General features: G+C 40.3%; 1 protein-coding gene across 4 annotated transcripts in view; it reads right to left on the bottom strand.

Moving 5' to 3' along the window:
* The window catches only part of LOC100749369 (tyrosine-protein phosphatase 10D), a 47,469-nt gene extending 24,230 nt beyond the window's left edge, over positions 1 to 23,239 (bottom strand). For 3 of the 4 annotated variants that reach the window (XM_024369781.2, XM_012389370.3, XM_012389371.3), the window contains exon 1: positions 20,180 to 23,238. In XM_024369781.2, the coding sequence (XP_024225549.1) occupies positions 20,180 to 20,278 (99 nt within the window). In that variant the 5' untranslated portion in view covers positions 20,279 to 23,238. Of the gene's footprint in view, positions 1 to 20,179 lie in introns of all 4 variants that reach the window. The other variant, XM_024369780.2, reaches the window with a different exon arrangement.
* Positions 23,240 to 23,359: the final 120 nt, after the last annotated feature.

The following is a 23,359-nucleotide window of genomic DNA, read 5'->3' as shown; positions in this document are numbered from 1 at the left end:
TTTCGAAAGCGGACAGAAGAAAGGCATTCTTTTTACGTGTATCGGTTCGCTCGTCGCGATGCAACGACACTTGTCGCGATTACATTAGGAATTTAGACGACCCTGTATCGATTTAGAATCGCAAGCAAACGTGACGTAGCGCGCGTGACTCGTGTCGCACTTAACGAATACTAACTGTACGAATCAACGCGCGACATCTTGTGCGTATGTAAATTGCTGAATTCTAAGAGGTAAATGAGAGGGATGTTTCGGTGTTTAACGAACGTATCGAGTTACAACGCTTAAGACGAAGATTTACGCGTTTTTCCTACCAACAATTCGATCGTGTTATAAGCCTCTTCTCTGGTTAGCGGAATACGTTAATATGTAAAAAGCGTGAAAAATTTCACCGAGATCGTCTTCGTTACGAGCTGCTCGATTTTCCCAATGTCGATCTACTGGAATTTTCTTTTCTCCGCTAGTCTCCGATTCGTTTGATTGGTTAAAAAAACCGCGAGTCGTTTATTCTGCGTTGGCGAGTGGTGTCTAACGCGCACGAATGCCTCGAACACGGAACACGCTGGAGTACGCGGATTAGATGGTGCAGCGAACGTTACCTGTATACCGATGCGATGTGTCGCGCGAAATTCCAAAGCAGCTCGTACACTGTCTATCTTGTCCTGCGCAGAAAAAGAGACGGATAGATAGACGGTGGTCGCAACTCGCGATCGAGCTCGATGCGACGACTCGGCGTAAATAGAGACGCGTTCGTCGTGCCGTTTAACGAGATAAATCATAATGGAGCAGGGGTGCAACAATCTATACGTTAGCTGCCAGTTCACCAGTCGACGAGTACTAAAAATACCACGAGAATTCACGTTCGTATTCCGTTAGGCGCAAGTATCGCCACCACGATTGGTACTCAATATCATTGATTCTGATTCTGATTCTGACTCGTGACTCGTACGAGACATAAAAACGTGAGAATACCTCTGCAAGAATCCTCGTAGATCTCTGTTGACATCGACGATCGACGTTTAAAGGATACCGTTATAGTTTACGATAGCCCTTTATTTCTATTTCTTATTTGTAAGCTTCAATTATCGTTGATTCCGACTGTTTTCCCCAATCTCCTTTGATATATTTCGATCGATATCTAAACAGAATGTTCCTATTTTGCGTAATCGTCCTTGATTTGCCATTTTTCAATTTTACCAAAGTGGTCCGTAAATTCGTGCATACAATTTCCTGCGACCAATTTCCGCGAAAAATTTCCAATTCTACGTTTTATTACAACGCTAAAATCAAAACTTTCACTTTCGAAATTAGACGTTGAAACGCGGACGTTTCCTGACTTTCGGGAAAAAATACCGTATCCCTGACAGCATCTTACACGTACATACATACATACATACGTATAACGTCGAGAGAATTATTCACAAAATCGTTTCACGTTTTCCAACAATTCACCCATTAAAGAAGTCAGGATCAAGAAGCTCGCGTGCGCGTAGTGCTCTCGTGAAGCAGATAACGTACATTACACTGTCGTCGAAGTAGAAATTCTTCACCCTCCCCTGCAACATTTTTCCGTTAGATTCCTTTTACTTATCAATTATTTCTCTTTTCCGTCTGGCGTTTTCCTGTATTCCACCTACGTATGATCTATCTCTCTATAGCGTAGGATATTTTCGCGGTACATATTATCGTGAAAACAATACCAAGGCGAGCAATAACGCTTGCTTCGAACGATTAGCTCTTAACTCGCACCAACTAGTTCTCCAGACTTTGACGCAAGTTCCAATAACGTGGAATAGCACCTGTAAACTCAAGCGCAAATAATCCTCGTGGAACAGTGGTGTGATCAAAGTTCTCTTCCTTCCGAGTTTAACAACGTTTCCACGTAAAACTGACGTAAATTAATCTTGTTCCATCAAAGGACAGCGAGTAACTAAGAAATTCCTTGCTACATATTCTTGAAACTATCGAAACAAGTTATAGCTTATATTATATAGTATGAAATATTTGATAGAAACAGCGGAGATAAGAAATCGTGAGAACGAACGAGATGAAACAATCTATCAAGGCCCGTTTACTTTTAACGTATGTAGAATGTACGTGCGCTTTCTCCGTGTTCGCTTTCAATGTCCACGACCAGCGAAGAAGAATGTCTGCGCCATGGGCAAGTCTGTCGCGGCCGAATCGCTTGCGGTTTTTGTCGCCGTTCGACTTACACGCTTTCGATAGCAAACACGTGGCCCAAGTACAACGCGTTTTCTTCTCATTTACGCGTACGCCCGCAGGCAGCAAGCGACGTACTCGTAACAACGCTTCGCGTATATATCGTTTCTATATATCGTTAACGAGTTACGTAAGTTACAGGTATGTACATACGTACGTCGTTTGGCCGAAGGAAGGTCACGCTCGCCGATCCACGTTGCGCAATCGATGCACGGATTTATTTTACGACTCGAATGAAAAATCGCACCACATCCACTTCTGCCAGTGGGAATTGTTCGATTTCGATGACTCTCGAATACGTTGTCGGAGGCACGATTCGGTGGCAACTTTTTCCTATACGTATAACCCCGCCGCTCGGCCTTAGGTTGCCAGATATTCGCGAAAAACCGTCGATATCGCTACGCCGAAATCCCTTTATAATTCGCGTCGTTTGGATAAAACAACGCCGACGGTGTTTTTCGAACATGTATCTCGAAAGCTAAGGCGAAAACGAGGCAGTTACACGTTATAAGAGGAAAAAGATGTTCGAAACGTGGATCTCTGCAACGTATCGGAAAATCAACGACGATCGGCGAGGCTGCTACGATTCCGAACGATCGTCGATATTTTAATTAAGCAAATTCTACCGATATACTCTAATTCGCTTAGATTCTAGTTTCACGCCGTTCGTATATATTCGTCGCCGTTACAGGAATTCCGTGTATATTCGTTTTGTTCCGCTCCGGTTTTTCGTTCACGGATGAGTCCCGAATCTCTAAATAAACTATACGTGGCGTCCCTGCGTGGAATACCTAATGGCGTAAACCGAAAGGTCTTGGGTTTGTCAAAGACAAACATTCTCGAGAAAAACGAGCAGCACGGTCCCTTTGAATCGAATTTCAGAGAGAAAGTCCTTACCTCCGTGAAAATTTTACTAATCGAATGGAAAAAGTGTACGCGACGAATTCGATTGTCCCTCCTTCTTTTCTCGTCGAAAGGACAAAAAAGAAAAAAAAGGAAAAAAAAAGAAAGAAAAAGAAAGTCACTGTCTATAATTTTGCGATCTTCGCTGGGCTATTCCTGTCGGAGATCTTCGTGATCCAGACGCGAATCTGCACATCCTTTTTTTTCTTTCCTTCTTCTAACTTTTGAAAGATCGCTTTTGAAAAAACAATCGCCTTCGACACGGAAAAATTTTGTGCATTTTTCCGGATTTTAAACGATATAGAACGTAGTGGCTCGTGAAAATTGACAAAAATCGCCCATTAAAATCTTAATCGTAAAAATCGTAAAAAGGTTAACATTTCTAACGGATTGGATGGCGATCCCAAATAATCATTAAGATCGTTGTCACGCGCGTTTTCCGTGACAAACGCTCCTTGGTACTATCGATATGTTCATTGGTCATAGCCGTGTTACGAATTTGCTACGAATCCGTTACGAATCTGTTACGAACCTTATGAATTCGACGAAGGAAAAATACGAAGAGTTACTTTGATTCGGCTATTATCTTTATTCCGAAATATATCAAATTATATACATTTAAAAGTGTATCTCTTTTTTATTTTATAAATTTGGTTGAACCATTAAGAAATATGCTGGAAAATAAGATATATACGCGATAGAAAAGTAGAATATCGGAAAGTACAGATAAAATATATCGTTTTAAAGTATAAAATACGTATGGAAATAATTCGAAATAAAAGATATTCGACAAGGGATCGGTACGCGAATCCGAAACATAAAAAAAATGTCTTGCTTCGAGGAAAATGGTTTATCATAGCGCTATAAATATCTCTTTAAATATTACATAATCGTAGAATCTAGATAAAGGAAGAAATAATAACAAAGAAATATAAATGAAAGTTAAAAAATTTTTCTTTATTTATTTTTCACGTAAATGCCCCTGTCACAAATGTTGGTTATTAAGCAATAGGTATAATTTTTAAATACGTGTCGTAAACGTTCTTGTCATACGAATGGTGCAGCTAACATAGAAATCAAACAAAATGAGATAACGTAGCTCGTTCACTGTAATTTGTCACTTAACTCGTGGAATATACGTACGTTAAACGACTAAAATGCTACAGTATATTCGATAAGGTATCTCAAACAAGAAACATTTGGAATTTCAAGCATGTATTTCTATTATGAAATTTCTATTATTAACTTAACTATAAAACACTGTGTATAGGTGTGTGCGCGTAAAAGCATAAAAGCATAAAAGAAATAATTTCTGCTGACCGATCGTAGGAATAAGAAACGTAATAGATTAACCGCTTTTCTTAAATAGTATTACTAGGTATTACCGTTTCATTGCTTAATTGCGAGTCTCTCGAACATAGAATGTAACTATTCCTTTTCTTAGACACGCTTAGAGATTTCTTTGGGTGTTGTTTCGTTTGTTTCAAAGATAAACTATATTCGAGTTACGATCGACCCAACTAAAAAAGTCGATGTATCTGTATTATTAATTTAACGATTCAGTTAACGAAAATAGTCAATAGAAAAAGTAAACGTTAACGTTTATATATAGCTAAATAAAATAAACAAATAAACGAAAATAAACGAAACTACCATATGTACAAAATACGAATAATTCAAGTGCTTTGAGATTAAAAGCATCGAAACTAGCTAACGACAGGTACAATAGTTTATGTGTAGAGAGTTAGATAACGATAATCGTTCTTGTTAAAAACGATGAATTATTTTTACGGTAAATCACTTGAGTACATAATAAGCGTAATACGCTGAAATTTCCAGCAAAATTAGGACCAAAGTTAAAACGAAAATTCACATATCCACGATAACTTAAATAATAAGTAAAATAATTAAAATAATCCGTATCTCCGCGATAAAATATTACGAAGGAGAGTTCTGTCCTTCTGCGTGGAAGGACCTGCATGCGCCAGTATAAAATTATTATCTGTACAATTATCTTTAAGTCAAAGTTTCTTAAGATCGTATCGTTGTACCGTACAAGCATATGTAAAGGTAATAACATAGCGATTCCAGGTAACCAAAATCGCAACACTCGCAAATAAAAGGAAATCACAGCTTCGATCAATTTAATGCACAAAAGACTGTCCGCGAAACTGCCAGCAACGACCATCCTTCCGCGAAACGATCTAATCCGACGATGCAATATCCTGACAATAGCTGAATCCAACCGGTAATCGTCGGATAAGATCTGCGTGTGCTTAACGATCCGACTTCCTGTTTACCAGATGCTCGATACGTTTCTGCTAACTTGTGTAATACGACGTTTTACGCAATCGATGAATTCTCCAGAGAGGAAACAGAAAAAAGAGAAAGAACAAAAGAGAAACGATCCAGCTAAAACTGCGGGAAATCTCCATTTATTCGTGTTATTAGTCGCTTTTTCCACATCGTCTGTTATTTTTCAAACAGAATCGAAGCTTTAAATTTTAGATACTGATAATTTGCCTATCCTTTGAGTTATTAACGTTACCGTATTATTATTATTATTGTGCGAATCGATTTCTAGTTTTTAATTATACAGCTCGGCACGATAGCCGTTCATAATGTATTCATTTAATAACGAAATTACGAATAAGAAGGATCTGCAGCCATTTTAAACGGCCACCATTTTGCAAGCTTCGTAGCTTCATAATAATAAAATCGCAATGCCTTGGTACCTTGTCGCGTGGGAAACTCTTTATCTCGAGATCGTGTAATTTTCAAATCATCGATAAAGAAGATTTTTCTTTAAACGCTGTAAGAAATAGTACGTACGTGGTATGTGAAATAGACTTTACATGGACGTACATCGTACGTTTGATCGATAATTCAAATTTATTACCTGTTGATTACATAAAAAACCATTTATTAATAGCATTTATTTTATTTAGTTTATTGTTTCTTCCAATTTATCATCTTTTCGTTCCACGAATCGCTTTATTCCATCGCTTGTGATATTTTATTTATTATTAATTAATTATTATGCACGGCGGCAGAGTTTACATTTCGTGGCGAGATACATCAAAGTGTTTGGATATTTATCGGAACGATGGGGTGTATGCCAGTAACAGCGTTTCGAACGAAAGCTCTCAAGCCGTTTGCGAGTCGTGGAAGAGGAAGGTCAGGCAAGATTTAGATATTTCGCTAAGTAGGCGTTGATTAACACGGTGAAAATAGAGAATTTCCTTTAAAACTCGATGAAAAATATATAGAAAATATATAGTTTGCGAGGTCCGCCCGTCTTATCGAAATAAAAAGTAATCTATCGTTTTGATAAATTAACTAGAAATTATGATATATCATATAACGATCTTATTTATATACGTTTGAATAAAAGAACAGAAATTCAAGAACGGCGATCGATCGTCATAAATGTTTCGTACACACGGTATCGTTATTTTCTTCCCACCAAGCGTTATTCGATCAAAATTTTCTCGTTTAACCAAATATCGAATTATTATCGTTAGAAATTATTTACACATCGCTGTACAATGAGCAAGTACGTTATAAAAGAGAAAAGAAAAAGCAGAATTCACGTCGATTCGCGAGACGAAAGCGATTTACTTGAGCGAAAAATAGAAACCGTGACGAAACCGTGACATAATTAATCGGAAAAGGAGCAACGCGATGCAAGAAGCAAACGGTTTCCAAACGCGTTTGATACACCGCATGTTCCACTTTGACGGTATGTGCGTGAGCGCGCGCGCGTACTCCTGTAACTTTTGACTGTGCGTAATTAAAGATTTACGTAATCGCCCCTACGAGCATGCGACGTAATTGATTTCCAAACAACGATATTTCGGTTATTCGTAAGATCCTAAGATCGCAAGATATTCGTAGTTGCAGCAACATCATATTTTTCATATGTAATTGTGGTTTCGACGCAACTTACATTTATCGACATTTTTTTTAGAGAGAATAGCAAGTGGAAACATCAACATCAACATCATCATCATCAGACTTAAAGAATGTTTAGAGCATATACGGTAGAGTAGGAAATAAGTAAAATAGAATATGGTAGAAATAGGAAAAACAGGAGATTGGAATAGGCGAAAGCCGTTATTATTAGTATTATTATATTTGAGAAGACCAAGCGTGAAAATTGAAAAATTCACTGCATATTCCATCGTCTATTCTATCTGCGTGTATTTATCGAAAACGTACATATCTAAGAGAAAATAATATTAAATCTTAACGTTCAGCTGTCTTCTTTCAAAAGTTTCCATGCAAAGTTTCAGCCTTTCCTGCAAACTTCTCTCCATCTCTCGTCGTACACGTGCCAAATAAGAAACGCCAATACGATTTTCACCTGAACGTGCAAGTATCCGTTTCAAGAGATTGCCGTGCAAGGTACCAGCGTTCCCTGACAACTCTTCCGATAGACGTCGTTAGATTCGATATCGCTAGCTACATAGTTAGCTCGATGGTTCTAGCTATTGTACCCACGCAAAACGCGTTTCTAGATGTCTGAGTTGGACTCGCGTAATTATGCGCAGCGTAACGGAACTTTGCGGACATACGCATACACACACTTTCGAAAGAGCGGAGGCGGCGGAGAACGGTTCTTCGACCAATCGTAAAACACTTTTAATCCACGCAAACACCAACGATCGAAACGCCTTTTCTCTCTCGTACGCGACGAGAAATCTTACGCGGTGCGTTGAAATTTACCCTTTTCCGTTTGACAATTTTACGCTTGACGTTTGACGTTAAACGTCGTGGCTTTAAAAACAAAAATCGTCTGCCGACACGTCAGATGCAGATTAGTGAAAGGCAGTCCCCTTGAGAACCGAGCGAGCTGTTCGTGACAAAGGAACGCGCACAGACGACCAGAAACGTCGAACAACGTCTTAACCTTCCTGGACTGGAAAGAGTACCGATCGTACAAGTGCCAATGCATCGTAGAGAGAAACGTAGGCATTAAATTACGATAGAGTAGAAAAAAGATTAAAACTGAGACACGAAAGTCAACGCATCGATAGACTGACGTGTATTAGATTGAAATGCGAATGAAACAGGTAATCAAATGAACGAAGGTTTCTATCGCACGATCTACGACACCATCGAAGGAATGGCCAAGCGGTAAAGAACCGATGTTCGACCGAAGTTGCACGTTGCGTTGTCAAAGCGTTTCGAATTTCCAGGAACAGGAACAGGATGCAACCACCTACCGTGATCACCAAAGAAATTCGCACTTTTTAAAGTGAAAAATTACGCCGACGAAACGCTGTAAATAAAAGTTGAAAAATACAGCATTTGTACAACGATAATCCGAGGCAAGTTAATTTATACAAAGAACGAGAGAAACGAAATCCGTCAGTTTGCATTACGATAAGTCGAAACATTGTATGGAAATCTGGGGACGTTCGTGGCAAAGTATTATAAGCAGGTAATGAGTTTCAAGGATCGCTCTACAGCGAAGGCCGTAGAAATTCATAGAAAATGAACTTGGATGGCGAAGAAATTTAAATTCTAAACATATTTGGAAATATTTTGTCCAACTATTATATCGATATTGATATTATTTTCGACGAGTTTTATTATTTTTAATACACGTCGAGTATTCTTTTCGTGCTCGATATCGCATACGCTCCAATGAAATCGAACCAAACGTCTCTACAACGCTTTTCATCGCATTTGTCTACTTGCGTAGCATTTCCATTTTTCGATATTGTCTCGTTTCAAGGCAAACGCGTTCCGCGTTTATCGTTCAGATCGACGACCGCTTCTTAAAAATCTCCAATTAGAAATTCCCACTGCAGAATATTCCCACGCGTGGAAAATCGTCCAATTTTTTTCACTCGCGCGGGTATTCCGCGTGCAAAAGTAGATATCGAATGGCGAGCGATAAAAATGCAAATGATGCAGCACGTGCGTCAAAAGGATCCCAGAATTCTGATGTCATAGGGTGTAAAAGAAAAGTAGCCGACTGGTGATCCGAACGAGAGATCTTTTGATCGTTCCTTTTTCTCACGTCTGCGTTATGTATACACGTTTAAACGACTCTTTTATCATCCACTTGGAACAACTAGGATGCATCTCATTGGGCGCTGGATTTCTAATTTTCGCGATCAAACGAAACGATCATCGTCGATTTTGTTTAAATTATTTCAGTCGCTTAAACTCGATTTATATCGCTTAAATTATTTGACGTAGAATCATTAACCAACGAATATCTCACATAGGAATTGTACGTACTCTTTAAAACGTGTCACTCGAAATTGTTAGCTTTGTAGACGTTTCAAAAGATAGAGAGTAAAGTAGAGTAAAGTAGAGATTGCAGGAGTCAGATTCAAATTTTGGAAAATTTCTCTGAATTTCGTAACTAATCGGTTAAAATTTTCCTTGGTCGTGGTACTTGGATCGAAGGACGAACGAAACATGCGCAAATATTCTCGCGCGTGTGCGCGCACTTTCACTGCGCGCTTCAAGATGTAGGCCTGAATTCGTTGTTCGTTATTTTCACTCTTCGATATCTTTACCACGTATTTTGGATCGTTGGCGCGCAAACACATAGTCTCAATCGATAAATCTTTCCTTCCACCATCTATGTCCGTTTACTACGTTCCATACGAAACTAGCAGATGTCCCGATTGACCCGTGAACGAGAGTGTAAGCATAGGCGGAACAAAGAATGCGGTTAATCGTTAATTTTACCATCCAATTATCGAATAACGTTTGTCACTCGTACGGTATGCACTCTCACGGTTTACCATTTACTTTACGCAATCGCAGCGAGAATAAATGACAAAAAATTACTTCAAATTTATTTGTACGATAATCAAGTTAAGTTCGAAACAATGGAAATCGTTAGCGTCGAAATTTCATGATATTCAAATGGGCAACTTGATTCGGGGACTCGAGGAAAAAGATAAAAAAGATGTGGTGATTTTTGTCCAGTACATGAAAACCAATTACTTATGAAACAGACCAATAGTTGGAATTTACTTAATCGTAGCTCTATCTTATAAAACAAATATGAAACACTAAATATAACGTTTTTCGGTCGATTAAAATTTTGCTAGGCGCCGTTCAACTTTCTTTCGAGATCGCGCGTTTCTTTTCCTCGAAAGTTATTCGTGTGGCATGTGAGTAGCTCGATCTCGTGACAACGGTACGACGCGATGCGTCGAGTAGTTTGCTCGTTTATTTCTCCCGTCTGCTCTATTTTCGTTGTGCACGCGGCCGCATCCTCTCTGGATAGACCAGGATGTACTCCGAGCTCACATCCGGATGCAAGATACACGTAGCAGAGCGACGAGCGACCACGGGCAACCACACGCAGCCTCTGCACACTTGCCTCTGCACTTGCCCTTGCACGCGTTTTCCAGCACCGCTATTCTCCGTCCAACCCAAGTTCCGGTGCTTCGCCGAGCTCCACTTACGGTCAGCGTTTCCTCCGTTGCATTATCACCATCTCTTTGTAGCGACGATCGATTCTTACGTTTCAAGGAAGAGTAAAAAATTCTGCCGAATTACAACGTCCTGCTGCTATAATCGCCAACAAAATCCTAGCTAGCTACAATAATAACGACCTCGATGACGAAGATGATAATAATCGATAATAATGATAATAGAGTAATAACGATCAACGATATAAGGTCATACTGAGAAGAGTTCTGCAACCTTAGTTGTCGTACTATTGCCGACATTGTAAACACGATAATTGCGAGCAAGTAGAATATAAAACGATAACGAAAAACTTGTCCCTTCTTTTTCTTTCGATAATTTCCTAAGATTTCTAAACGACAGATATGACGATTTAAAGCTCTGCCTTTCCGTAATAGTAATCAAAGAGATAGAGAGAGAGAGAGAGAGAGAGAGAGAATACGAATATAAAGAATTCAATGAAAAATCGTCCTACTTATGATACGATAACGATACTTATACGTACGTACAGTTAAGAAGAATTTAATATGCAATTTTGTAAAAACGCAATTTTTATTCATTCGGATACCGTAACGTATCGATCGAATAACATACGAAAACAAAGCGTATTTAACGTTCCACGATAAACGACGAACGTGGAGCGCGCATACGCGTGAATTTCTGCATCGCTATCCAACTGGCAGGTTGCAAAACTTTTACACGACACGCGAACCAACGAATAAAGAGCATAGCGTACACGCGTTGTCGTCGTACTAAATGCAAACTGATTGCTTGTCACGTGCACGCTCATTACTCGTAATACGGCCATCTCGATATCGTTACAATTCCGAGCCGATAACGTGCCAGGCTAAATCGGAGCACTCGTTGTACGACTCTTTTAAAACATTAACCGTTTCCCTACCAAACGTTCACCGAATGATTCGGCACGCGTGCTTCGTTCGTTTATCGCACGTTGTACGTTCGATTTTATTTTATATTTTATCTTGCGTTCACAAACGGAACATTTTTCGTAAGAATTTACAGTTTAGTAATAACCGCAAACAACGAATACGATAAATAGCGAAATAACGACCTTGATAATAATTTTCATCTACCGATAATCATTCAACTGCCAATATCTGTGAAATATCTATAAAAATAATAATATTCCGCAAAGTATCAAAGAAAATTACAATCGAGTTTTACGTCAAAGCATGACCTACATATTTCGTTTATCTATTTATTTATCTTTCTAATCTTCGCGTCGTTATTTTTCTCATTTACTTCAGAGACAATGTCTCTAACCGTTAGAAAATTATGAGAGCGCAACTGATTACTTTTATACGCATAACCGTATAAAAGCAAAGCCTCGTGGAAACGAATCGAAAAACAAAATTAAGTAGAGTAAATATCGTAAAAGCGTAAACGATCGCGACTATAATTGTTTCGTTTTGTATCAACTTTAATCCCGATGATTATTCTTCCATCTAAATACACGTTTACTCAATGATCGCGAAAACTAACGGGATTTTTATATCTTTTCAAATAATTTTGTTTCAAGTTTTATTTTCAAATATATCGTTCCGAGAGTTTCTCCCATTTTTCAGCATTCATACCTCTACCAACGAGTGTCGCGCCTTTATTTTATTTGATATTTTACATTGCCATCTAATTTCTCGAAAGTGCTAATAAATGCATTAAATCGAAAGAGCGTAACGAATTATATATATTTCACATGGTCCTTTCGCGTCTATTCGTAATTATCTTACTACTACGCGTCACAAACAGGATTGTCATACAGTTGTCTGTCAAAGCATTCCAGCTTCGTATCATATCATGATATCATGCACGAGCAGGAAAAGACGTGATTCCGCCCCCGCACAACGTTTACGATAAATCAGATCGATCCATCGAGGGAACGAGCATGTTTTTACTTCAACGAGGATCAAGCTACCTGCGAGCGACAAAGGGTTCGCATTATCGAAAAATTCATCGTTGGATGGGAAGGTAGATATTGAAACGTGATAGATCCAAAACAGTAGAGGAATAAAATATCGAAGAAGAACGAACGTCGAAGGAGAATAAACGTCGTTTACGACGGCACGAATTTTCAATGAAAAGTTTCCTCAAGATGTTTTCAAAGACAGAATTTTGTTGTTGGCTCGATGACGGGTCGATATCGATGAGAAACATGGTGCTGACGGAAGTCTTTCGCGGTATATTGACCAACGCGAAACGTGCACGCGGCGACGTAATACATCGTAAGCAGTAAGCAGCGAACAGCGAGCAGCGAGCAGCGAGCAGCGAGCAGCGAGCAGCATGCAGTAAGCGTATATAACGCGCACAACTTGAAGCCGACAGCGCGATACGTCACAGTTATTTGCCATCCATTCGACGGACAGGGTCCTCGTAGCAAGTACTTAAATTAGCACGCGGTCATGAGCCCCGAATTCTGGGCCAATAATGTCACGGCTTTCTCTCAATCCCATCACGTCTAGCGAAAATACCGCAAACAATTCGCATGCTAGCTCGCGAACACGAGCGGAATCGCTTTTGCATCGACCAACCTGTCCTCGTTCGTGAAAAAATATCGAAACGATACTGTTGGAAGAAGAAACGGATATGCGAATAACAGCTGACGCAACGTCTTGATCTACGCGACGTTTCGAGGAAAAAAAGGCGAGAGAAAACGTTTATCCACAGCTCGATTTGCACACGATTCGATGACGATTCGAGAAATCTGTATGAAGCCTGTAGAGTTGTCCTCTAAACATCTGCTCTGAGATGCAGCAAGTTACTCCGAGAGAAAGTACATATGGTCCAGTGAGCTATTATACGTTTCTAACGTGATCTTTCTTCGAGTAGAACGCTAGCAGGACGATGTCCCATTATACCTCTGCTTCCACATAATCGTCTACCACTTCCATGCGATCAATCTTTTCTTATTTACTCGAAAGAATCCGAAAAGCTCGTATGTTTCTTTGCTGCGCGTATTTCTTGCCTTTTGCAGAAGAAAATCCATCTACTATCGATCTATCTACTCGTTGAAAGATTTCTCGATGTTAAGATTCAGCGCGCTTTAAAGTTTAAAAGAATAGAAAATATATTAACATCGATCGTATTTACGTTTATACAACAGACGTTTTACTTTGTATAAACATTATATACGTATAAGAGAACACGTACGTAATTAATCGAAGCTTAATAACATTTCAGTTTGCGTTCCATTCGATCCATATCATTTTGCCATTCGATTTCACCGATTCGATGGAAAATTAACGAAAGCGGTCCTTTCGAAATACCATCGACGCGAAATATTAGAAATTTTCCAATTTTATAACATTTTCGTACAAAAGTATCGGAATTACGAACGTTTCCGATCGTTAATTATCGCGATCGATCCAAAGATCAATTTATATATCAAAATCGTTAGAGTCATTTAATTACGTACGAACGGCGAAAAAGAGAAAGAAGTACTCGTTTGTCCATAAGGCCAACTCGTTCCAACAAATTGAAACAGATGGCCTTTACTTTATCGGTTCTATCTCATAGTCTCGAGTTAATTATTATTTTATTACTTGTTTTACAGACCACCATGGATCGTTTTCTTCGTTCAAAATCTACACTTTCCTATTAAAGCTTATCCTATTAAAACCGTAATAATAACTAATAAATTAAACTAATAAATTTATCCTAAATGTGGCAAATAAAAGAACGCCAAGTCTATTCATTTTGTACAATTGAAGTTAAAAAGAGAGGATTAAATTTGTTAACGTTATTTTCGAGCAAATCGAAAATATGCGCCTGATTTGTTGAAACAAAATTAAAGGGAAGTATAAACGTTTACGTTGACTGCGAATAAAATTTATATTCAAAGAACGATGTTACGATCGGCAAGTAGTCTGGAAATATAACTTTTCGTCCATTATTTCGCCGAAATATTGAAATCTTCGAACTGAAAGCCGAACCAAATACACGATCGAGCTAAAAACTTCCGCGCGAACGATTATCCGAATATTTAATAATTATTGAGATAACCTTTCTTTGATCTGACAGGTAATTATAATAATTGAAACGACGCATTTACCTCGTACATTTTCACTGCTGATGTACATCCTGCTACAGTTTATAATAGAACGTTAAAATGGTGTAAAAATAACGTTTAACGAATAATATACTATACAGTAAAATGACTACCGACTTTGTCCATACCATGTGTACCATATACATTATTTACCGTAGTTTATAACGCAACTTTGATCCTTTCGTAATGGCAACAGTGTTCCAATGTTTCGATATACCGTGAAACTCAGGAAGATTCTACGATTTTTTCTGCCCTTCAACGCGTGTCCGTCCGCACCCCGGGTATTCGCTTTGCATCGCGTTTATGCCGATCGTTGCTTTATTCACTTTCACTTAGCCTAGTTACCGTGCACCAGCATACGTGAATAACCTAGAGTAGTTTGCAGCAGCTCGGCGCTCGAGCATCGATTTTCTACGCGAAACGACATTCGAAAACGATAAACAATATCTTGGTCTTTAAAAACGATCGAAATGGGCGTTGTCCGATCGAACGAATGGCGATTTCATTCGCCACGGGGCTCGCAGAACGGTACTTTCGCTAAAGAAACTTTCCTTTAGTCGATAAACCGTGAAACACCTAGTAATCCTTCGTGCTTGAACTTTCATTTATTCCAACGATATTCTACGATTTCACGGTACTCGTTAATCGATAAATAAAAGCGTTTGCACAATGTTATCTTGCATTTTTCTACTTTTCTATATATGTATATATATATATATATATATATATATATATATATATTATTTGCTAATCGCAGGAAAATAATTCCAAGAAATATACTTCACAGAACTCTTTACTCGTGCAATGTCTCGAGGTATTAAGAATAATTTAACGAACGTATGTATAGATCCCTAGGTACTGCCGATGCCTTAATATGTATACATGCATGTACGTGTATGTATGTATGCACACAGCTGTACATGACAAAAAATGTCAGAGGAAGAGCATTATTTGACATTGCATTCGATTAACATCGCAAATACGATAGTAATCGTGAAATTATCCTCAAAGTCATATTTTTCGATATTTCAAATGATGATTTTTCGATGATTTTTTTAAGCCTTTAAATACCAGCCTGTATACTGTTATCATCGTGTCTACGTATATAGATTATATAGATATAGCCGAGGTTAAGACAAGTCCGTAACAAGATGATATTCACGCGATCTTCGATACCAAAATGTTCGAAACTCGGAGAACGTCGGATCGGTCTGTTATTCGATAGGCTGCGCGTTTGCCCGATCTTACAACTTTCAGTGTGTTTGCGAGGGGCGTAATCGAACAAACAGTTTATCGTGATATTTCTACAACGTTTGAAAATATTCGAGAACGCGTTAAAACTGCAAGTTACATGAACGAAGTCGTGGGTTGATCGTTCACGGAAACGCGGACAATCAAAGTGGACGATGATCGTTTCGAACGTTTGTTGAAATAAATTTTCCTTCCCCGATCTGCCTATCGTAGTCATCGAATTATTCGCAGCTATTATCAAACGTTTCCGAGTTCCTCGTATTCAACGTCACGTGGATATCACGGTATTATAAATAAATCTTTGAATCGGTCTTAACCTTAGCTACGATATAACGCCGTCGTGATAAGACTATATGTATAGTCCGGTTTAAAAAAACATCGATGAGCTTGAAATCTCGAAACGCATGACTTTGAAAAAGATGTCACGTTCACCATCGTATTTACCCTTCTAGATCAAATTTTCCCTATTATCGATAATAACAGATACGTATACGTAAAGGATAAGTCGATAAAAATGACCATTCGAGATATTTAAGGTACCCGAATAAAAGTTTTCCGACGTTGATATCCCGATATCTTCGAGTAAATTTCGATTACTACTATACGAACTGCGTCAGAAATACCAATTTCTTTACAGTCTTACGTGTACGTACATTATCACAGGCGTCGCGTCGTGCATGCAAATTCAGACACGTACAATGGAAAAATAATGAAAATTAAAACGATTCTAAGAACAAATATTATTTGTTCGTTTGTTCGTCTGTTTGTCTGTTCGTCTGTTCGTCTGTTCGTCTGTTCGTTTGTTCGTTTGTTCGTCTGTTCGTTTGTTCGTTTGTTCGATGTTCGTTGTTCGTTTGATCAATGTGACACAATGTGTACACATATACGATATTGAAACAAATATTACGTTCGAAGATAATTCGGTTATATCGTTTACAACTGAGATATATATGCCGAGTTCTCATTATGATTAGGGTCAGGGGCGTGAAACGAATCCTCGTTTGAACTACACATGATTGCTATGCAATCGAGAAGACATCGACTAGTGCAAATATCACTACTACAGAATTTGACAAGTAACCGCGGTAATCAGACACTCGAGAAGCTAATCTCGGTCCTACACCTAGGTCCAACAACGAATCCGCGGTCAACGGGTTAGCAGGCTTATTCCTTCGTCGAAGTCTATGCTGGAATTGATAGCAAGACGTTAGTTAACCAGTCCAAGAGCTCGTACACCAGCCAGAGAGACTTTCCGTCACGGTGACGCTGTCGAGGAAAACTATGACGGAGTGTGTCTAAGAACACGAAATCCTCGGATTCGCGGAGAGATGTCTCCGTTCGGGAAGCGAGGGAAATCGACGCTGCTGTTAATTGGTCGATTTGGGACAAAGACTGCTTGTCCGTTTGAAGAACCTCGATCCACAAAATCCCGAGGTTAATAGCGGGTCCACGGGTTAGCTGGACTTGTGCTGTGTAGGTACATCGACATCTGGTAATCATTTTGCCCGAAGGAACCGTTGGAATGTTTACCGTCGAGTAACGTACCGTCGAGTACGGGTATTTCTTTTAACGAGGGCTATTATTATTACTCCATACTTTTGTTGGACGGAGCGTTCGTCCCGTTGACGGCGGCTACGTTCGGCGACTGATTGTCGCCTCGAACCCAAGCTCGTTGTTACAATTCTCAAATAAATACAATTGGGTAGAATGACGGCAAATTGTTTAATTACAGCTGTAAACTTTAATTACAATTTAATTACAAGGCATTTGTTATTTGCTTAAAGGAGACAAATAAAATAGAAATTAGTTGAAAGCAATCTATTTCGTCTTATGACAAAGTAAAAACTACTTTCGGTGCGTTTCCTTCGTAGCAGAAATATTCCACTTATAAACAACGATTTAATACAAAAAAAAGCGAGTTAAACGAATACAAGAACTAGCAAATTACGTAAAATGCAATTAAATTATACGGTAATATGTAATCGTAACTTCTCATTCTTTCGTGTCGTTAATGACTGAAAGCCACTAATTGACGCAACTATAAATAAATGAAAAAAAGTATAATCATATAACAAGCCCTCGAAGAGCCACGCGCTTTCCTATTCTTATCTCAATCTTTTTAAACCGAACAACTCGCGGAACTCGCTTAGTCAAACCATAAACGAAACCCGCAGCCTTATCAAACTCTAAAACATCGAATGCCACCGGATAAGATCGGATACGAATGGCAATTACATCGATACAAGCGAGCGGTCGAAAGCAATATGCCTGGATATGGGAGCCACGAGTTTGCACAAGAAGCATTCAATAAAATCGCTAAGCAAAATTCTCGCGGCAAACGCAAAATTATTCCGGTGGAAATTTCGCAATTCGCAACTTCCGCGATACGAAACGTTTCAAAACCGACGGAAATCCAGCGTGTCGAGACGTTGAAACGCGCGCATCAACGTTTGCACGAACAACGTTCGCGCGGTCGAACGGATCATTGAAAATCAAAGGTCGGTGGACATCGCACCGGATACGAGGCGACGTTCTCTCACGTTGGGAAAGTCAACCGAGTTTCGCAACCCGGAGACACGAATCAGCCGAGCAAAAGAAGACTAGATACCGACCGTGTGTTCCCCTTCACCGATCGCTGACCACAGCTCGAGACGAGATCCGATTCGCATCTATCGCGAAACTCGTGAAATCTACTATCGAGTTGGGCAACTTTTCAACCGACAAATCCGCTGCTAATTTTATTCTCTACGATGGGAAAATATTTGATCGAAAATATTTGATAACAGAAATATTATTCTCTTCTGAAACGCGATGCACGCGTCCATCTACGGTAGCTCGCGAAAGTATCGAAACGCTTGGCCGCGAACAAACCTTCTACGAATGCACTTAAACTTCGACGTCTTAAAATTCAACGTCTGCAACGTTCGCGCAGAATAATCAAATTTGTTGCGTATTGCAAATACTTCGATGTAATAACGAAAGGGCGTGAGAAAATAACGCGCGATTTAGATCCAACAAGGATAGATACGATCGAACAAAACATATAACAAACTTAAAAAAAAAAAAAATGACAAACGACAAAACGATTCGGACTATAACTGCTATGGTTAGCTTGTCCGAAGCAGCGAGAAGATATTATACGAGACAACTAGTGAAATGAACGAGAAAACAACTTGAAGAAATTAAGTAATACGCACGCGCTACTGAATTATAATAACAACAGCTGAGAATATTTATTATTATTATTATTATTACTATTATCGTTGGCGTTGTTGTTCTTGTTCTTGTTATTATATTCGTGATACATATTATTAAGATAAACTTGTTTGCGTTGGACGAGGAGGGGTCGTCGACGTTAAACGCAAGCAGTTTCACCCTTTACTCTTTATAACCAAAATCGGCCTACTCTTAAACTCCGTAGACTTCGAAACTAATTTCGAAATTCTATATACACATACACGTACTCATGTGCAAAATCTACATTCGTAGTTGCGTACTTTAACGCAAGTAGGTATTTTGCAGAGATCACGATCATTTATCGTATTTAAATGATTCGTTATACCGATAAACCTCGATATTTAGGCCGTGGACCTACTTCATTGGGAATTAGATAACAGTAAGCTAACAGTTCGATATCGACGATTGAATCGATACAATGATTAGCAATTAGAAAAGAAGAATTTATAGCAAATATAACAGAAATCCGGATCATTTTCGGATAAATTTCACAATTTTTCATCGATCGTTTACTTCTATACTTTAAGAAACGTCGAACAACGTAATCGAATAACTGGTAATTTGTAAATTTCCATCAGAATCTAACTATTCCATCCGGTCAGAAAGAACCTATTACTATCGATGACTCGTAGAATTATTACTTCGATGGCGAGGGAGGCCTTACGTGTATACTGCTTCTATGTATACGTTCCAAAGGTAGCTTTAAATTATAGATAAAAAATAAGAACAATTTCGATCGTTCTAAAGACTAATTTTACCCATAGAATATACTTTCAAAGAGAAGAGAAAAAAATTTCAAAAACGATTCATCGCAGATCGGTACAACGAATAGCAACGTGAAAATTGGAAAAGATGGAAAAGTACAGTTTCCGTGGCTGCGACAGTCACGAGACAGTTGCTTCGTCGAGGAATCGGACTAAAAGTTTACGCTTCCGAAGAACTTCAATCTCGTGTACATACAAGACTGTTGCGTACGCGCGGATTCTGTGACAGAAAGGCGTTCGAACGACACGTCCTAGATTCGTACGATCACCCAACCCCAATTTTACCCATTCTACTCACCTCTGCGAGTAACGTCAGAAGCAGAAGAAGGTTGCCGCGAAGCCTGGAAATCGGTCGCGGAGAATCGACGGCCACGTCCTTCATCCTTGACGAAATCATACAGCACGGTTATCAAGATATATAGAATTACGCGCGATTCTCGATCTTCTGTTCGCAGTTCGAAGCTTTCTTCTTTCGATCGACGGTATTCTCCCCCTTTCTCTTCTCCTCTGGCCTACTTGCACGCGACGATCGATTCACCGAAACTCACGATATCACGCACACTGTCGGCAAACACTTTGGCCGTCACTAAGAATGCGCGCGAGGAACGCTCGTGTGGTGTCTGTCGATCGATCGATCACGCACTGTGGATTGCCGCGATTCGCAAGCCGCGTACCTGCTATCACGAGGAGTCGCGTATCCCGGCCTGGACAACACCTTGCGACGATACCTGTTCGCTCGATTCGCGGGTAGCACGATGCCGACGATAGGCTTGTCGAGCGAGATGGAATCGTGGAGAAACAACCAGGGGAACGACAGCTGCCATATCCATCGGCAAGCTGACTCGAGTTTGGCTGACCGGAACGCTCCTCTCCTTCTGCCCTCGCCCCTCTGTCGTTGTTCCGGCTAGCTCGCTGTACACGCTATAGGTAGGCAAACGGTACACGATAACCACGTGTCGCCGTGTGTCACGAATGCGTGCCTCTTGGCTTTCTTGTCTCTTGGCTCTTGCCTCTTGCCTCTTGCCTCTTGCCTCTTGCCTCTTGCCTCCGCTACTTCCCATACATTTTCTACCGTTCGCTTTACAACGATCGTTGCGCGGTTCTCTATGCGCTATATAAGATAACTTCGGATTAACCAGCAACGACCTCTCTGTCCTTCCTACTTCGGCAAGTTGTAGGATTCGTTTACAAATCCAAGAGAACGAAACGTCAAGTTAGAAAATCGGTGAGCCACGATCGCACCAACGACATGCCGTTTCGATCAAACGACCGATCGAATTAGCACGAACCACGCGGATAAATGCGTTCGTCGACGACAGGCATGTAACGTTCGATAACGAGATCGTGCACTATCATCTTTTCTCTTCGAGAAACGTGCAACGTGAAACAGTTCCAACTAGATAACACTCAGCCTCATCCTTCTTCTCCTCTTCCTCCTTCTCCTGCTCCTCCTCCTCTTCCTCCTTCTCCTCCTTCTCCTCCTTCTCCTCCTCCTCCTCCTGCTCCTCCTCCTCCTCCTGCTCCTGCTCTTCTTCCTCCTCTTCTTGCTCGTCGCGCTCCTATTGCTTCTCGTTCCGAGCCCTTCGGCGCGTGCAATGGAATAACGACCCGGAGGGATGCTACCCTCTGCATCCGAGACAACGACAACGTAACGAACCGAGCGTTACAAAATCTGAGGTGTCGCCGTTATTAATCGCGAGATTGTCTCGATATTCTCTAGCAATCTAGTCGCTCGAAACGAACGAATTTTCTCCGATATCCTGTAATCTACTTTGATATTTTCCTTCCTCTCTTTCTCCTTTTTCTTTCCTTTTTCTTTCCTTTTTCTTTCCTTTTTCTTACGACAAAAGCTATTATTCGATTATGAATTTTTATTAAATCAGCATGTTTATTTTTACGCTTTCTTCTATCGAATACTTTCTTTTAAAAGTAAATGGAATGTACGACGAGGTAATTTCACTTTGTGAAAAGAAAATGCTAACGATATGAAAATATGAATCGCTAAAATTATTTAGCTTGTTTTTGCTATCGCGTTTCCCTTCTCGTCTACCAAACAGCTTGCGTTAACGTCGTACAATTATGTAAATAACGAACGTCACAGAACGCCGAATGAATTTGAATCGATCTTCGAGCCAGTCCAGCGTGACTTCGTTTCTCTCCTTATCGCGCACTTTTTCTATTTCGAATCGAATCCTATTTCCAAATGAAATTAATTAAGTTAAGACGTATGAAAAATGGGAATTTTTTCGAAATTCGAAGGGAAACGTTTCCCCGTATGTCGCTGCAATCGAAGATACGATCGTTGGAACAACGAATCAAAATCGTTTGGTTAATTTCATACGGTTGTCACTCTCGATTCCGGTCGATGATGAGAATATCAGCCGAAACGTGGCAGTACGTTCGATGTTTCAACGTCAAGGTGAAAGACGCCAGCTAGGGAACGGTGTCGAGTGGTTATCAAATGTGAAACTCGAAGAACGTTTTATACTTTCGTCCGATATAGGCGTGTCTGCCGATTGATATAAACGAGTTTTCATATTTTTTCCGATTCAACTCGATTCACGACGTGTCAAAGAACACCAGCGTACCGTACCAACAAAATCAATATGTCAATAACAACTACTGTTCGATATAGGTATCCAACGAATATCGTACGAAAACGAGAAAACCGCGGAAACCATCGCACGTACGTCCTCTTTTCTTTGTCGGGCAGGAACCTGTTGTCCTGCTTCACCAACTTGACGGGCGTCGATGTCAGAGGTAAACCAAAACATACGTGATCAATCCGTTGCGCACAACACGCACCACACACTGTTAAACGGTGAAATTCTCTGCGAAACGAGTATACACGACTTGGCAATAACGAAATCGAACACGTTTCATCGTCGACCGACACACATCCGTCGCCGTATCCCGGATTCTTGCTGCGTGAAAACGAACTAGCAACCAGCAAAACGAGATTTCGCACTGTGAAACGAGACTACACGGAGCGAAGGGAACTCGTGACAGCCAGGAGCAGCAGGCCCACGAGTCGAATCCTTGCCACGAAAGCAGAAATCGAGAGGCAAGGTAGCTTCAACGACGACAAATACGCGATTTCGTCCGAGCTGAGGTGCACTCGGTCAACTGGCGCGCTTTCATGACGCCTCTCCCGCTGCAGGCACGGCCAACAGGACCTCGGCTACTCTCACGGCACTCCAACTCGTGGGCTCGCCGAACCAGCAGCAGCTAAATCGCTTGCCTTGCCTCGTCCCTGGCCTCTCCCACCGTCGCACGGCTAACCTGACTGCCTTTTCATTCCATCCGTTTTTCTCGTTCTCTCTCTCTCTCTCTCTCTCTCTCACACACACACACTCACTCTCTCACACACTCTCTTTCTCTCTCTCACGCTCGCTCGTTCGTCTCACCATCGTTCGAATCACCGCCGACTACTGCCCCGGCCGGATACCCGACGCAGCCGCCACCACCACCAACGTTT

This window comes from Bombus impatiens, unplaced genomic scaffold (assembly GCF_000188095.3).
Source record: "Bombus impatiens unplaced genomic scaffold, BIMP_2.2 scf_0640, whole genome shotgun sequence".
Lineage (NCBI taxonomy): Eukaryota > Metazoa > Arthropoda > Insecta > Hymenoptera > Apidae > Bombus > Bombus impatiens.
This window is presented reverse-complemented; position numbering and strand designations above follow the sequence as displayed.